This window comes from Onychostruthus taczanowskii, unplaced genomic scaffold (genome assembly GCF_017590055.1).
Source record: "Onychostruthus taczanowskii isolate IOZ18803 unplaced genomic scaffold, ASM1759005v1 scaffold29, whole genome shotgun sequence".
Taxonomy (NCBI): Eukaryota; Metazoa; Chordata; class Aves; order Passeriformes; family Passeridae; genus Onychostruthus; species Onychostruthus taczanowskii.
The window spans coordinates 1965834-1983736 of NW_024500239.1; the positions used below are offsets into that span (position 1 = coordinate 1965834).

Below are 17903 nucleotides of genomic sequence, written 5' to 3' on the forward strand. Positions count from 1 at the left end.
TATAAGTAAAGCCAAATTAAATTAAGAAATAAAATTATTCCAGTCCTGAAAATACTTTCAAAGTATTTCTGTTGTGCATATACACTCTAAATCTTAATAATTCCCATGGGAGATAATTCCCATGGGAGCCAGACTTTATATTTTTACCTGCCAGACAATTTATGTTAAGAAAACCTCTTTATCCTTATTCTTCTGACAAATAGAAGTTGGCTGGTTCTCAATATCTTTCCACCAAATTATTTGACAAAAATTTCATTTAAATTTTCCTGAAGATGACTGGTAGAAAGATGATGCTCACACGTTTAATCCAAATTTTCAGAAATCATAAAATAATTAGTAATTATAGCAGTTTAGTAGCTATATATTTTTTGAATGTTGAAAAGCAACCATCTCTAATTTTCCACATAAAACACCTATATTGGCATCTTATGGCAAGATTCTGGAATCCAAGATCACTGAGAGACATTTGGAGACAGAAGCATCTTACCTTGCAGAAATGTGTTCTTTCAGCTGCAGAATGCTTGCTACATTTATCAGCAGGTATTGTGCTTCATTCACAAGAGAGAGTGATATGTTTGTAGCAGATGACAGACCTAAAAAAACCCAAAAAACAATGCAACATTCTAAAATGATCATAAAAATTAGTAATTTCACCTCATCTCTGCTTTGACCTTTTACTCATTCTCATTACTAGTTTATTCATTTGGTTCCAGGCACCAAGGAAATATTCCAAGGATGCCCTCAAACCTGCAAATGATCATGATACAATGCAGTTAGAAACTGAGATAGCAGTGAGATTTTACCAAATTTATAAAATATTTTACAAGAGCAATATCTATGCATTTTTAATACTCTTTCAATTATTTCATAATTAAATTTCATTTTTTGTAATGAAATTTTGATTCTTCACAATCATTTCTAAATGGTCTCTTTAAGTTTCCAGACAAAATCATGGTCATGATGATAACTTCTCCCCCATACTGGCACATCTGTACATTTTAACCAAATTTAACAAGTAGAAGGGCATCAAAAAGTCAATTTGGGTATAAACATAATGACTAGATCTATACTGGATAACTCTTTCAGCCTTTATCAGGGTACCTATATACTCAGTGTGAAGTCCATGAACTTGATTTTTGCATGAGGAACCACAAATAGTGACAACCACAAAAAATGACAACATACCTTTTGTATTTTTCTGATGTGACTTGCTTTTCACGCCTGAACTTTGTCTTATCAAGCGACATGGACGACCAAGAAACGTAGAGAGCCAGCAAGCAATTCTTTCTCCACAGTCATATGTTTTTACCCTATTACAAGAAGAGAGGAAGTTTAAATTTGATTGCCCAAACATTAATTTGTAAAACAGAAGTCAAATTGTGAAAATGTTTATTCTGCTTCCTTCAATATGAAGTACAGAATCCATACTGTCTGATGAATGTCTGATGTGAATCTCTGCAGGACTCTCCCCTCATTTCCTCAAGTTTACTCCTTTCCTCTTGAAGTTGACTTTCACAAGATCTAATTTATTTTACTATGGAAAATTACTATGGAATAAAGGATTAATCATAACACTGAAGACACTGATTCTGAAGTACAATAAGTGGTTGCCCATATAAGAGTATTACAATACAGTATGATGAAATAGTCACACTCTGGTCTGTACTTTTTACTAAAAACAGAGAGGAATGATCTGAATTCAATTTAAGATTGCTCTGCTGTGTGTAATTTTTAATGATCCCATCCAGTACAGTGATGTTAGTTCTCTAATTTAAATCATGTTAGTACAGGCATTTCACATTAAAACATGGCTCCACTAACAGAGGCCAAGTATCTCCCTAAAGGTCTCCCTAATTACTTGTAAAATGTCTAGTGATTTATGCAAGCTGGCAATAGACTTACCTTCTTTACATGGATGTAATCTTTCCTAGAAGGACTTTGAATTCAGCTCTCTCAATCCAAGAAGTCCACTGAAAACTGATGCTGTCTGACATCAGATTCCTCAGCCCTGAGTAAACTTAATGTCAATCTTCCAAAATCCAGACATCTAGTTTAAATCGGTTGTCTGGGTTTCACTCACAGATAATGGAATGACATAAGTAGTTCCCATCTATATTAGACCTTGGGATGGGATGACTCTCACTGTGGGAATGTTCAACTCTCTACTGACCACATAAAGAGATTTGACTGATACCTAACTTTAAATGTAAGAGGAATGTGACTTCTTATGCTGACCTAGAAAGGATTCCTGTAGCAAGGAAAGTGAAGTAGTTTTGTTCCTATGCTCCCCTTGATGTCCTACCCAGTCAAAGAAATTCATCTGCATGGAAACCATCTGCCTAATGAAACAAGAAAACAGCTACTCACAGCAAAAGGGGCTAAACCCCAGGATTGAGAGGAAATTGGCTTGGCTTTACAAACTGCCCTGTCAGGTTGAACTGAATTTCACAGGTACAAAGCCAGCAGAAGTGAAACCAAGGAGATTTTATAATCATGCATGGATCTGGTATCTCTTCAGTGCTTGTTCTGAATTTTGAGTTATGGTGCAGCTCTGCATCTGTCTCCCCACTCAGGGTGGATAGATGCTAACCACAGCTGCATCTAGCCAGTGATGCCCTAGAACTGGAATGCTGTTCTGGTATGAGTATGAGATGCAGGCACCATGTCAAGAAAGGGGCCACAAGGTGAGTGTCCATGAGATTTCACAGTCTGAACTGTGTTAGGGAGAAGGCTGTTAATGAGAACACATGAATCTTCCATGATAAACAGTGCAGGTGAAACAAATTCCTCCACTATTTTTTTCCACCTTCACAGAGGTTCTAGGGGTGCTTAAAATCTCTCCTGAGCCAATTGCCTCCAGCAGCCCGTTGGACATTAATACTGTATAAATCAAGAAAAAAAAATTGCCCTCTTTTTATACACTTATTGTTTTGAGTCACAGTGGCTGAGTTAGAGACTCACACCATTATTGGTATTTCATCAAATGCCACTGTGTAGTTTTTGTATTCCAAAATGCCTGTTTTCAAATTGCTTTCCCTTATTGTCAGACCATTATCTGAGCAAGTACCATCATCTCTTCAAGGTCTTAGTCAAAGTCATTCTGTTGTAGCTCAATTCTACTTGTTTTCTGCCTGTGTTTATTTTTGTGGAGTATAACTTTACATCTGTCAGCATTACATTTCATTTGGCACATGTCAGGCAATTTATAAAGGAGAGCCTATTTCTCTCTGATTTCACTTGCTGTTTGCCTTGAGTTTCCCACTCATCTTTCTATTATGTCATTTAGCTTCAGTGCGTTACAACTGGTCCCTCTAGCAGGGTAATTTACAGAACAAGAAACAAGGACAGATGAAGTCTGAATATTGATCCCACAGGATATAATACAACAGGCTCAATTCACCTTTTTCTTAACTACACCTTTGTCTTCTACCACTGCTACACTTGCCTTGATCTCTTTGATATCGCAACCTGTCAAAGAGGAGGTTGTGTCCCTGCTTATTTCAGTAGAGCAGCAACCTTGAGCACTAAGGGTCTTCTAGAATATCAATCCTATCAACATTAGCTTCTACTTTCATCATTTATGTCACTGGTAGACATTGCAACAGAAAGCCAGGTCCCTCTGATGTGAGCAGCACATGCTGATGGACAGCCCCTGCTGGGATGAAGGCTAACGCTGATGAATTGCTTCAGAACGGAAATGTGGGCTCATTAAACCTCCGTGGCTGCTGCAAAATTAAACTTCCTCACATGACTGCTTGCAGCTTCTACATCATGTACTTTTCTCAGTTATCTCAGTCTAAATTCAGAGTAAGCCAACAGAACTGGATGAAATAACAGCATCAGAGCACAGAACTAATGCATAGAAAATACATTCACTAGGCATTTCTTTCAAGTAAAAGCCTTTTAACAAAGACTTGGGCCCCACTGCTCACCTTAGACATTGCAGAAAAGACCCCTGACCACAAATCATCTCCTGTCCTCTTGCAAGGCACTGTTTTTCTCATTATTTTCAGCCCTGGAGGCTCCTCTGCTGAAACACTGGAAACTGGCATCAATGGCTATTGGGTCTCTGAGCAGTTTGAGAGCCTCATCAATGTTGTTCACTCATCCTGCCTTACTTCCTGTCTTGTTTATTTGCTAGTCACAGTCCACTTCTTGCAATTTGCTTTCACAGCCCTTTTCTTGTTCATTCTGTTCTTTCCTTCCTTCACAGAACTCTAAGAAGTTTCCCATGAAAACTTCCAATTTGATACAATAAAAATGACACAGTCAGTTACATGAAAGAGAAGCTACAATAAACAGTATGGCAACAAATTTTATGCACACAGAAAGATAACTCAGGCTGTTTTATAGCCTGTAATAGATGAGCTTAGCATGGGGAGGCTAGGGATGAGTCAACACTAAGGGAAGTAGGACAGATGGTTAAAACAAATGACTGTTGGGTGGATTCCACTACCTGAGGAAAATACACTTCTGAGGAAAAGATCCTCTTTATCATCTGAATAGCTAGTAAAAAAGAAGAAGAAGATAGTTTTCTGCATGGCTCCATGGGGAAATTGCCAGGTCTTCTGCTGGTTTGTTTATGTGTTACTCAGAGAAGCAAATGTAGAGGGTTACAAAGAATTAGTATACCTAGTGAAAGGAAGACATAAATCTTTAAGTGGCTTTTTTAGTTGGACTTACCAAGAGACTCATTGAAAAGAAACATAGTAGATAATGCAAATGTACTTTAGGAAGGCACTTGATACACTGCCACTCAGAAAACTTAATGAGACTGCGGGAAGTTCTTAGAAAATATGATGAATAAACACTTAAGTTTATGGATAGGAAACAATTTTATTCCTAATGTTATATTTACTGAAGTGGTATGTCTCTTGATTAGAAAGAATGTTATTTAACTTACATACCTGCAGTCAAGATTGTTAAGGGGACACTGATCAACATGGGTGGTCAAAACAAAATTAAAAAGGGTTGTAAATATGGAAAGCTGTTTATAACTTTAGAAGGTTCTAGCAACTTTAAATCCATGCAGTATGAAATAGGCAAAGCATCATCACTATTAAATGTGGGAACTGAATTCAAGCCCTGCTGAGACCCCCAGCTGACATTTGCAGGTAACTGGGGACACCTTCTCCTTTTCTCATGCTTGGAGCAAGTAAATAAAAAGATCTCACTCACTCAAGTGAGGGGAAAGTCAGTTTACTGTACTTTCCTTCCTCTCCTTGTTTCATGTTTTAAAATTTTTTTACTGTTTTCTATCAGACATTCTGGGCATGCCAAATTACTTATTTAAATAGGATCACTCTCCTGGTCCACTAATCATTCATTGCTCTCCACCATTTTTTCAAGGACTTCTGTCTGTGTGTACATCTGTTCACATCCTGAGTGCCACTACAGTGATTTTCAGCTTCAGTTCCTCTCTGCTCTCACCTACCTGTGTGAACAGACTTTACTCTCACAGATCACAGCCTCTTTTCCAGTGTTGTCTTCTAGTGGCACAGATATTGGGTCCATGCCTAGGTGGGAAGACAGAAAGTCATAGTTAAATTAAAAAAAAATATGAAGAATGATAGGATCATGAAAAAAGTTCCCATTTTTGCTCCTTTTCACAGTCACAGCAGCCTCACAAACAGCAAATAAAAAAATCTTTTTTCTTTATGCTAGAATTATATCCTCTGCCGGCAGGTGGCTCCAAATGATAAAACAAAGCACAAAGGCTGCAGATGACCTTGGTACTCAAAGCGTATTTTAAAAATACGCAATTTCAGCTTTGAGTAATTTCCTTCTCTGTTTATCTCAGGCAGCAAAACTGGCACAGAATTATGGCCTCAGTCACGGTTTTTACTGAAAGGATGGTTCCTCTGACAAGTCAGGAGATGATGTTAAACACTGTCATGTTGGAGTAGAGGGACTGAGTGATCTGAAAGATGAAAGATGGAGGAGGGGGAAAGTAAAAAAGAGGCACGGTCTGTTCAAAAAAAGAACTATACTGTGAGACAAAATTACAATAATTTAAAGACAAGACAAAATGTATGGAAAACTGCAAATCAGACAATTATTCCCATCTATTCATCTCCAAGTTTAAACCAGCTGAGGATTCCCTGGTAATGATCTATCTTAACTTCTCCCACATTTTTCTCATCTTGAACAGAATGAGCTAAAGACATGGAAAGAGTACTGTAGTTTGTTAGAAACAAAAAGAAAAGCTGTACTACTTTTCTTTCTGTTAATTGAAAACAATAATCTTAAATGAAGAACAAAGTGTTTTACTGTGTGGCTGCAATGAATCCAGCTTTTCCATTACACTGCAACATATATTAACCAAAACTTTGACACCCCCACACCCCCATTTCCCAGAATTATAACTACATATTTTGATATTATACAATATTGAAAAACAAATAAGAATCATGCTCTACCGTCTTCTGATATGGTGAAATCAAGTTGGCTTATTTTCTTCTGAAGCATAATGAAATGTAGTTCAGATTCATTGCAACATCATCAACTCTGTTTCATGCATGTTTTACAAAATAGAAAGTGGTCTACTTCTTCTTTGGTTAATTATGTTAGTATATGTCATAAGTGAAGACAGAGGGTGAAAAGTTGGGTTCACTTAAGAAAATAATACATGTAAAAATTCATCGAACTATCCTGTAACAACCTGAAAAAATGCCAATGTTATTATCAACTAGAACTCTTGGGCTTTGAAACAATTAAACATTAGAACCACTCCTTCTGGAAAAGATGAATATGAAACATTTCACCCTGCATGCACTCTTAACTGTTACATCGTCCAGATACTTTCTAAGAAAGGCATGGTCCCAACATTTCTTAAAATAGAATTTCAGAGCTTTAAAAAGGCTTTTATACACCAGCAAGTGTACCACATTTTTATTGAACAGTACACATTTTACAGTGATGTTTAGGTCAGTTAAACATTGTTAATTACAATTTTATTCTGTCTTTAAGGCAAAAAAATAAAGTAGAATGTTGCCAGTTACTAAAGTGCAGAAGCTGTCATTCTCCATGGCAATTTGCTTGATAATAAAATTCACAGATGTGCTCACAGTATTAATATAAAAAATTCTTATCGTTATAGCTCCTATTTTCAGTCAATGAGGAAAATTAGAGATCTGTTATTTCAATAGACTGAAATATAAACCATTCATGTATATTCTTTCATCAGTGTATGCACTTAATTCCCATTATTTTTATTGGCAGTAACACATGACTATTTGAAGGCACAATAAACTCCATAAAGTGCAATTAGCTGCTCAGTTTTGCTAGCATCTTTCTACTCCAATATTTTAAGGTGCCTCCTCAACACTCAGAATTTCTCCCAATGTGCAGTGACAAACTAATGCCCAACTTGCCACAGTAATGCTGATTGTTAGCTAAAATGGAAAGAGAGAAATTAGTCTTTTTCAGAAATGTATTCTCAGCTGAATTCTGTTTGGCTACGTATTTGTGTAGGTCAGGAATAAGTGCAATGTAATCTGTGCTCCCACATATTTGATGGAGGAGGACAAGATTTCCCTTGATTCTCACTCCAGTAATAGGGTTTCTGGAAATGAAGGCACTTGATCCTGCCCACCTTTCAGTTACTGGGAGCCAAACTTCTAATAACTTCATTCAAGACACATGAAATTCTTTCTCTCCATGAGGGCTGATTTAGAGTTAGGTACACTGCTTTTCTCTAAGTGGTTCTGTGAGGCTTTGTTATACTCTGAACAGGAAACAAAATAGGGAATGCTTGTTAACAACCTAAGAAAAATAAGAAAGCCTAAGAAAATAATTCTGACAAAATTAAGAAATGTACTTTCTCAAAATTAAAATCTCACTCCCTCTGCTGAAGAAAAGTACAGCCAGTGAGAGAGAGTATGCACAAGCCCTTCCTCTCCCTCTGCTCTTAACTCCCTCGTCAGAGATCCCGGAAATACCTGGAGCTCCTCAGCTGCCATGCAAGACAACAAATTTTGCAGGCACGCCAGCAAAGATCCTAAGCCTTCTTGTGTCTTTGGGCAGATCCCCACTCTGCCATCCTTGCTATCCACAGTGGAGGGCGGCAGGATTGCACAGCTGGCCCTGTCAGACAGCAAGTTCTGCCCATCCACAGCTGGGGCTACAGAGACACCCAACACGCAGGGGTTAAAGAACAACCCTCAAAGGGTGTCTCAGCACACAGAGAATTCAGCAGAAGGTGTTAAAGTAGTTACAGTCACACTAAATCAGGCTGACAAATTTTTCTTGGACAGAGGAGACAGAGAATATTAAGACACATTGAAATAAAATGACCATAAACAAATGTTCTGCTAATGAAAACTTCTAGAGGGAGAGGAACACGTGCCTGGAGGGGAAGAGAGAACAGACTCATTATGTTTCAAAAGTGGCACAGATAAAGTATTCACCATAATCTAACAGTGTAACAGCAAAACGCTCTTAAAAACCGCTGTGAACTCCAGCTACGTGGGATTCGGCTCGCTCGGCTTCAGGCACTTACCAGAGGCACCCATTCCAGCAGCGCGGTTGCCTCAGGCTCTCTCTCGGAGAGAGGCGCCTCCAGCCAGCAAAGCGCGCCCTGGGTGGAGGTGCGAGCCACAGGCTGCTCTGGCAGCGGGAAAAGCGCGGATAGCAGCGGAACCGGCCGGGAAACACCGCGGGTACAGCTCCTGGCACAGGCGAGGCAGCCGGCCGGGCTGCGCCGTCACCGCTCGGCTGGAGCCGCTGCGCTTGCATAGTCACCGAAGCGAGGGCACGGCAGAAATGGAAAGAACAGAGAAACTGAGCACAGGGACTGCGAGGGCAGGGGGAGGAGAGATGGACGACACAAAGCTCAGCTTGGAAAGATGCATGCGGTTGTGGCTGAGCAAAGGGGGATTGGGTGCGTGGCCTTCCGTGTGGATGGAGGAGCGGAGCAGGAGACCTGGGGGTGGCTGTCGCTCACCAGGCCAAGAGCTACGGGTCTGAAATAACACCGGAACTTCAGCCACCAACACAGGCAGAGAAGGTTCTGAGCTTCAGAGCAACCAGCCTGGCTCAAGCAAGTTCCACTGCTCCCCACCACATGGATCACTGCTCACATCCAGCATTCAGCTTCAGCTCCTACATTTCCAACCAACTACAGACAAGCTGGAGGTGTGGTGATAGAAGCAGCAGGGATTAATGTGGGATTTGCAAGGAAAGAGTCAGTTTATTAAATTAAATTTGTCTGCCATTAAACGATTTAAATGGAAGATATAACACTGACCCATGTTTGTGAAGGGATAAAAGAAAAAGATTAAAAATTTAACACCAACAAACAAATAATGGATTTAGACTGCAGGTAAGAAGAAAGAAAACATAATAAATATTGGAACAACTTCCTACAGATTTATCTGCTCAGCCTTACCCCACTGATTCATATGTGCTCCCATCATTGTGCCATCTTAGGAGCAGTAAGCTCTGGAGTATACTCCCCAAGGAAAAGACTCCCATTATCTCACTGTCAAGAATTTAAAAAAAAAAAAATGCCACAGGTTGCAAGAACACCATGGGACTAAAAAATAGCAGGACTATTAGAAAAGAGGCCCCAGATCACCTCATGGGCTAGGATTTTGGTAGCTAGAGTCATTACACAAAGAATAAAATTACTCCATTCTTACACACTGGCTGTACCAAAGCAGGCTTGCAAATAAATGGCAATGACATTCCCATTACAGCACACTGATCAATTACTTTTGGGTAGAAAAATGATCAATGGACTTGGACAATCACTTCTGTGTGGAAATGGTTCTCACTTTCATTGGAAGGAAGGCAACTGACAGTGAAAACTCCAAAAAAGACACACAGTAAAATGTAGAATTTAAAGGCAGATTTCACCCTGGCACTCACTGTGGCAAGAGATTGTAAATTTCAGTGTGAAATGGATGCCTTGACTGTCATTTTCATCTGGGAAAACTTCCTCCTGACTCCCTGAAGTATGATAGGTGTTACTGACAGGTGTTATTGACAGGTGAACATACTAATGGGTAGGCACTTATCTGAACGAGTGCTAGCAAGGAAAAAAAAATGAAGAACAGACTCAGAATGGTCAGAAAGGAAGAGTGATGGTAAGGAAATAAATCTCTAGAAATAATCAGTTCTGAAGCACTTGATAATTTAAAAGTTGCTGGAGAAGGCTGTCTGTGCAACACTACTACAGAAATTTGAGGTGCAAGTTGCTCCACGTAGAATTGAAATGAATTAATGATAAATTTTCAAGGAAATAGGATGAAGGAAAGAGGGGAAAGCAGCAGTGTATGTGCCAGTGAGCAAGTCTGGAATCCCTAAGAAGAGACTAGCTCGTGTTTGGGATTGGAAACAGAAAATAGCACATGATTAGTGGAAATATGAAAATGTACATTTGAGAAACCTATTTCAGACCAAAAGAATCAACAAGTCAGACTTAATTCTGTGGTGAGTGCTCAGACAGTTGGAGATGACAACAGCCCTAATGTTCACACAGAAAGGAGACTGTGGTTACAGATCTACTCATATGGATTTCTAATAAAGGGTGAAAAATCTGGGTCCCTTGTTTTGCTCTGGCTGCTGAAAATGTGGGCACATATATTATTAGTGGTTAAGACATTATGGGCTGAGTACATGTTGGACCCCAGGGAAATGATGAACACCATTCAGACACATGCAAACTCAGCATTAGTAATGACTTCTGTGGAATTCAAACCTGTTCCAGTGTTCAGTGGCAATGGCACTGTTATGAAAATAAATAATTTTCACCCCTGAGCAGTAAAGGGTTTCTGTAACACTTACTTTTTTTTTTTTTTTTTTTTTTTTTTTTTTTTTTCCTCAGCAGCAAATAAAAAGGATTTTGATAATTCCCAGGAAGCTCAAACATCATGAAATATTTGCCTGCTAGTGCAAGTATTTAATTGAGTTAAATAATGCCTGGTCCTTATTTTAATTAATACTAATTTCCTGAAGACTGAAGACTTTACCTCTCTAATCCTAGAGATAGAAGGAGGAAGAGAGATATGAAATGGGAAGGTTTTTGTCCAAGGTGTTTAATGTTAAGGCTTTTATTCCTTCACTTTTGCAGCATTAACAATCTCTTCAGTCTATGGGGCTTCATGCTATGGAGAGACACTAGTCAGTATTTCCACATCTGTCCGTTCTTTTCTCCATTCTGGAGCATTCACTTTATGATTGCACATAGGGAGTCACTTTCTACTCTCTGCCTACCCAACAATAAGTTAGAAAGCCCCCCAGGGCTGCATATAACAGACTGGGCTTCATTGCCCACAGCTGGCACAGAACTTGTCCCTAAAGTCACAAGTAAGCATGCACAGCATTCAGTTGTTTGGTGAGAGCATGCAGGTGTCCCTGCCTAGAAATCTGACACCAATAAAGTAGGGAAGGAAAGGATATTGTTTACTAACCTTCTGCCTGAATGACCATCATTTTTTGCTTCAGATCAATTGAGGGATTCACAAGACACAACCTTGGCTCCTGCTTCTGAGTCATGCAGACTCCATTCTGGTTTACAACCATCCAGCTGCGGTCATACAGCAAACCTTGGTTTCCTACTGGCCATTCTGTAACCTGGGAAAGCATCAGGAGGGGGCACAGGGGTTTAAAAAATGTTTGCTTCATTAATACATTCATGCTGCAAAGAAAAGAGAGGGAAAAGAATCCATTCATCAAAGATAAAAATATCACTGCACAAAGCTGACCAAAAAAAAAAATCAAATTACTTACAGTTGTTACATATTATATACATTTTAACAAAGCTATAAGAATAAACAATCTCCAAAACATTCTGAAAACTGTCTTCAGTTTTATACTCATGCATTTTTAGAACCTATTCCTCCAGAAATTTTCATTTAACTTACAAAGCACAGAAATTTTACGGGAATTTTATGAATTAAGGCAAAACCAAACAAATAGAAAGTAGGAAAACTGTGAAATTAAAAATTCTGAAAAAACTTGCTTTTCGTAAAATGGGAACAATTTATCAATTAATCCATTTGAGAAAATCTCTGCCACTGAAGCTTCTGCTTTTGCTGGGAGAATAACAGTTTCTTTAAATTCCCTTAGAACAAAACACATTGTCTTCTTTGCTATCTGTTCTTCCATTATGTCTACAACAGTCTTTACATTGAATAGCCCATACAAGAATATTGTCCTTGCTTTCACATACATTTTTCTGGTGAAAAGAACATCTGTTTCTGATGCTACACAGATGGTAATCTTGAAATCCAAAAAGAGAGCAATTTCAGTAACGCCTTTGGGTGACATTAATATCTGCTTTCTTCTCCAGAATGTTAAAATATTAATACCATTCTTGTAATATAAAGCTGGCCACTAACATATTCTTCAGCTCACGTATGCTTTCTAGTCACAGTTGAATAGGGAGAAAAGTTTACAGCTGAACTTCATTGAAGTCTTATAGAAAAGCTGAGCACATCTCACATGGATTAGCCCACAAAAGACTTCAGCAAAAACCTATTGAGCAAAAGATATGTCAAGCACAGCCAGACACAGCATGTCTGGAAGCACTAGCTAGATTAATTAAAAATCACATTTTTGTTTATCATGTGATCAACCCAAAACTAGACAGAACCTAAAATATCTCATTCTTATAAACTTTTCCTGTTTTTATAAAAGCCTGCAGCAGCAGTTTGACACTGCCTGACTATAGAAAGCTAAGGGTAGAATTGAAAACTCAAAGCATCAAAGCTGAAAATAATTAATTAATTATAAAAATAATTTCACCACAGTGCTACCAACTACACTGAATACAGAAAACAGAAAAATAAAAAGTAGGAGAAGAAACATGTTCTATCAACCCACTTGATTTATAATATTAGTTGGCAATTTTTTATGTAACTGTGGATGAAAATTCTGTGATAAATAGAAATTTTAGGTCTGACGGTGTCATCTGAAATCACATTATCCAAGTACCTCAAACTGTCAGCACCTCAGCTATGTTAACCTTTGCCCTGTTTTTTTAGGAGAGGAATCATAGCCCAAATACTGCAATATCAGCTGAAGAATACACTTTTGTTCTTAGTGGAAATTATTCTTTAGAGAGACCAGCATTTTTGGTTATCCTGTATAATTAGACTCCAAAATGAATTTGAACAGCTGGTGATCATCTGAGAGCTGCAAGAATTTCCTGCTAACAAATCTCCCTTCCAAAAAAGAAGATCATTAATGGGTAATACATCCTCCCATGAATCCAACAGATCTCTACAGGATTTGATAGATACAGAGAGGAGAATAAACTAAAAAAGCAGAAAAATAGAAGACCACAAAGTTTCTCATTTCCCTATTGCAACATTCAGTTGTTTTGGTTCCACTTCAGGACAGGAATCTTTTTCAGGAAATAGCTTAAGTGTTTGCTTACCCTTCGATGAAGGCAAGAGGCTTTGTGAGGAAAATAAAACTTCTCTTTAATTAGAGCTTCAGGTAGTTTTGCATGCTGACAAGCATTAAAGGGTAAGCCCAGCTAACTAGCTAGCAGATATTTGGAAATAATCAACACCTTCCACTCAAGATACCTCTGACAAGTCCAAAATAATGGCAACTTATTCCATGCTTCACTCACACCACAAATATGATGCAGCCCATGACTACAGATCCTCAACCCTTTTTTCCCTCTTCCTCTGGGTATTTGTCATTGTGGTGAGAGTCACACACTGTGCCCTGCAGTGAGTCCCTGTCCTGTCATGGATGCTCTCTGTGCACTGTCAGGTGCCCAACTCCCGCTCCACTTTTCAGCTCACTGTACTGCACATGCTGCTAGGACCCTGGTAAAGGAAGTTGCAACAACAAAATAACTCTGGCCTGCCTTGGATGGAGAGTCACAGATGGCTCTGAACTGCCAGAGCTGGTTTGCTGCCAATACTGAGTGTAGGCATGAGCAAGAAAGAACACATTCATTTCTTCTCTCAGCACTTTGGCCTGTGCAGAGCATATCCTGCCTTTATTTCAAAGGGGCTGAAGGGATTGTTAAATAAAGCAAAATAGAGCAGGTTAGCATACATGGCAGTGAGCAGTAATGCATTCTATAGCTTGTAGTGTGATTCCCTGAAGTTGTCTGGCCATCTCCGGCTACTGGGACAAATTAAAAGTGGGAGGACAGAAGGAAAGCAGGGAGAGCATGGTTTTACTGATAGATACCAGCACACACCTTCATTCCAAGCATGGCAGGTGATGATGCACCCCAGGATCATTCCTCTACCTGTCATGAGGATCATTCCATAATACAGCCAGAACTTGGTATTGTCCCATCAGCTTTAGTCCATCTTTTCCTATTGCAAAATGAAAATATCCACTGCAAAAACATGTGGACTTGTTTGGTTTTTTTCTTTATTTCAGAATTTTCTGTAAAATATTTTGAGATGCATTTCTCCCATAGTTCACAGTTATGTCATCATGAAGGCTTACACAGTTTTTGAACACATTAAAGGAATCACTAAAAAGGCTTTAGATTATCTAAGTTTAAAAATATTAGTGGTCTTACATATAATTTATCCACTAATCACTAGGAATTTGCACTGTATTTTAAATTAAAAGCTAGTTTGTCTTCTCTGTTGAGATGCAATTTTTTATACTCTGAAATCTACTGCAAGAATAATAAAGTTATTAATTAGTTATTGGTTTAAATTCCTAACCTCTTTCACTGGGCACATTGCATTATATAATTATGCAAAAGTCATCTACATGAGAGATGATCCTGTTTAAAAATGTATGTTTAAAACATATTTTTATGCTAGAAAAAATAAAGTGGTCTGTGATGGAGGTTACTCCTCTGCTTTTCTCCATTTAATAAAATAATTGTAGGGGGAAAAAAAACACATTTGAGAAGTTGAACTAGAAAATTCTGCCCTCTGCTTTCTGCACCATGTGTATAAAATCCACGGGACAACAGTGACTACGAACACTCCATACAATTCTGCAGAAAATACCCGACCTGCAGCAAGCTGACAATCTTCATGCCAAGCTTCGTCCTCCCAGCTGCCAAAGCACTCTGCACTTTCATTTTCTCTGGAGGTCAAGAACCTCTCATACTAAATCACTTAGAATAGAACAGAGAAATCAGAGTTTAGGAGAGCAGGAGATTATGTGACTCTAAAGAGGAGATCAAACAGCTGTGAGTACGCACTCACATCCTCCTCAAGTTTGTCCTCCTGCCACTAATCATCTATCCTGCAACCAGCAACTCCATGGGCAGATTTCAGTGGCAGATGGGCTGAGTCCTGCTCACAGTTATCTGGAATTCTCCACTGCAAACATTATTTCAGGAAAACTCAAGTGGTCATGTAGTTACAATAAACCCTAGTTACAGTACATCCTAAATGTCTGGCCTCCCATACCAGCAGGAGGCCTCCACTTGAACCTACAAATCTATGAGTTTCTTATCTCAAATATCAAAGTATTAGATGGTGAATGAATTTACTACAGCTCAGCATTTGAACCACTTCTACCTTTTCACATCAGCTATCTGAGTTACCCTATAACTGATAAACATGGAGATAAAATTTTTAATTGGGAAAAATACTGTTCTAAATTTCTGGCAACTACAGAGCATCTAAAGCTATTTTAGATTAAAAACATGAAACTGATTTTCAATTCTTGGATTCCAATCAAAGACTAAAGATACATGATTACTTTAGAACTACTTCAGAAGTTTATGCATTTCCAGAAGTAAGGAGATAATACAATGTTAAGTGTGAAGTCTATTTAAAAAATCCACTAAACAAATGGCAAAAGAGTAGTTTTCCATATGATTCAGTCTTTTCAAGATAAAGCCTAGAGACTCTGTTATAATCAATATTTTATTGATTTTCAGGATTTGATTCCATTTAATTGTGGTAAGGTTTCTTCTCTAGCATGCCCTGCTTCACACTCCAGTGCATGTGACATACATTGTTTTCCTGTTTCAAAGTGATGCAGGCTGAAGCTAAGTAATGACATATAAAAACATATATATTGGTACATATTGGAGGTCAGTGCACTCTGCAGGGTCTGGGTCCTGGCAGCCATGGCTTTCTAGTCTACTCTTACTCATTGGGAAGAGACTAAGCCACTTGGTGATGTAGAATGGTATAATTGAGCTTTAAAGTTCATTTTACAAATGGTGGTCTGTAAGATGGCATTTTTATCTCTTCTATAGGCAGACAGTGAGATTGGCAGATCTTTCACAGGCTGGTTATAAATGTATGACAGGTCTAGAAGCGCCAGTCAGACTTTCAGGAAGAAAAAACATGAAGAACATCTAGTGGACAAGAAGAAGGTCACAAAAGCAAACATATTTCTTGCAGGGATTTACTTCAATATAAAAACACCATCAAAATCAAAATACTCTTTTGACTTCAACTCCTGGCCTGCTTTCCCAATGTAGTGAAAGCCCTTTCCCAGTGGATAACAACAATTTCCCAGTTGTTAGGTCATATTCTACTGTTCTTTTATATGCACTTACATATTTTCTGTAAACCACATGGAAACCATGTGGAAATGCACAAAAATTACTTTTTAAATAGAGGAGAAGAAGAGCTAAATGCTCTTTATAGTGGAATTCCAGTTTCTTCCAATACCTTACATTAAATCCAGTATTTATTTAATTTTCTGTTACTGTTTGGGAATACAGGCTCTGACAGTGCTTAGATTTCAGGGTTCTAATGTGGCTGAGGCTTTATAATTAAAAAATCAAAACAGACTTCAAAAATTACTCTAGACACGCAAAATGAAACCTCATAATGTAGTTGCTTTTTTTTTCAATCTGTTTTTAAATTATTCAGATCAGCTAGTGTTAGCTGCATAATCTAAGTCGCCTTGGATTCCTCTTGTAGTCAATGAAAAGAAACAGAAATATCCAGGAAAATTTATTTCTCCTATTGCAGATGCCTATTTTATGCTAAAAGGAATACGCAGGTATCCATCTCTCAGTGCTTACAGAACAGTGTTGAGCTGTATAGGTGGAAGCTGAGGTAAGATGAGTCCTGTTTTCACTCTGGGCTCATTAACACATGCCTGGCACAAGCACTACGCACGAGGCATGGGGATTTCCCCCCACCATATAGAATTGCAGTCCTGTCTGCTGGGGACTACCAGGTTTGCGGGAATTTATCACCTAAAGCTGTTTCCCCGCACAGAGCTTGAAGAGGAGAAACCCGGCTCAGCTTGTAGGGAAACATAAGCTTTCTTTCATGCTGAGGTGTGTCTTACCTGCTCCTGGGCACAATCACTTCAAAGCCTTCCTAGTGCTGAATGTTGTGGCTTGTATCTCACAACACCAGCCTGCATGTCAAAAACAGAACTTAACCCCAAAGGTGCATGAGTACTGCCAAAGTATTTCAGCAGCTTCCATACTGGGCTTCTCTAATACAGCTATGAAAAGTGCAACACTTCAACAAAGGTTAAAAAATTTTCACATGAAATGGGCAATTAATTTGATTTTCTAAACAGTTTGATCTAGTGGGAAGTTAATAAGGGGTGGAAATTGTTTGTTCAGGTCTCATTTGATGCTCAGGATTGTGTCTCTGGATTAAAGACATCATAAGCCAACCCAAATTTAAAAATACAGATGTTTGGTTGATCATTTAATAGTGTTTAATTGCTCAACCTCTCTGCACTGAGAAAGCAAAAAAACCAAAACATGATCAAATCAGCTGAGAAGCCCTATTTGAAATTCAGGAGATTTGTCACTGAATTTGACCCCAATTTTCTCTCAGATGTGAGACACTGACCTACACCAGTAAGTTTGCATAGGGAAAGTCATACCATTATTGACATTCATTAAATCACTTCCCAGTATGGTACTAAGCAGAGTGACATTCTAGGTCATGTGTGGGCCATACACCTATTTCATCGTGCATTATTTAAAAAAAAAAGTCACAGCTAAGGTGATGATATTATTAACT

The 17903-nt window shown here is 38.5% G+C and overlaps 1 protein-coding gene across 1 annotated transcript in view; it reads right to left on the reverse strand.

The window, feature by feature from the left end:
• Positions 1 to 17903, reverse strand: part of MOCOS (molybdenum cofactor sulfurase) — a 208252-nt gene that overhangs the window by 15025 nt on the left and 175324 nt on the right. Inside the window, exons 9-12 of the mRNA XM_041408136.1 lie at positions 11415 to 11577; positions 5435 to 5516; positions 1186 to 1310; positions 488 to 593 (exon numbers count right to left, since the gene is read on the reverse strand). Of these exons, the coding sequence (XP_041264070.1) occupies positions 488 to 593; positions 1186 to 1310; positions 5435 to 5516; positions 11415 to 11577 (476 nt within the window). The remainder of the gene's footprint in view (positions 1 to 487; positions 594 to 1185; positions 1311 to 5434; positions 5517 to 11414; positions 11578 to 17903) is intronic.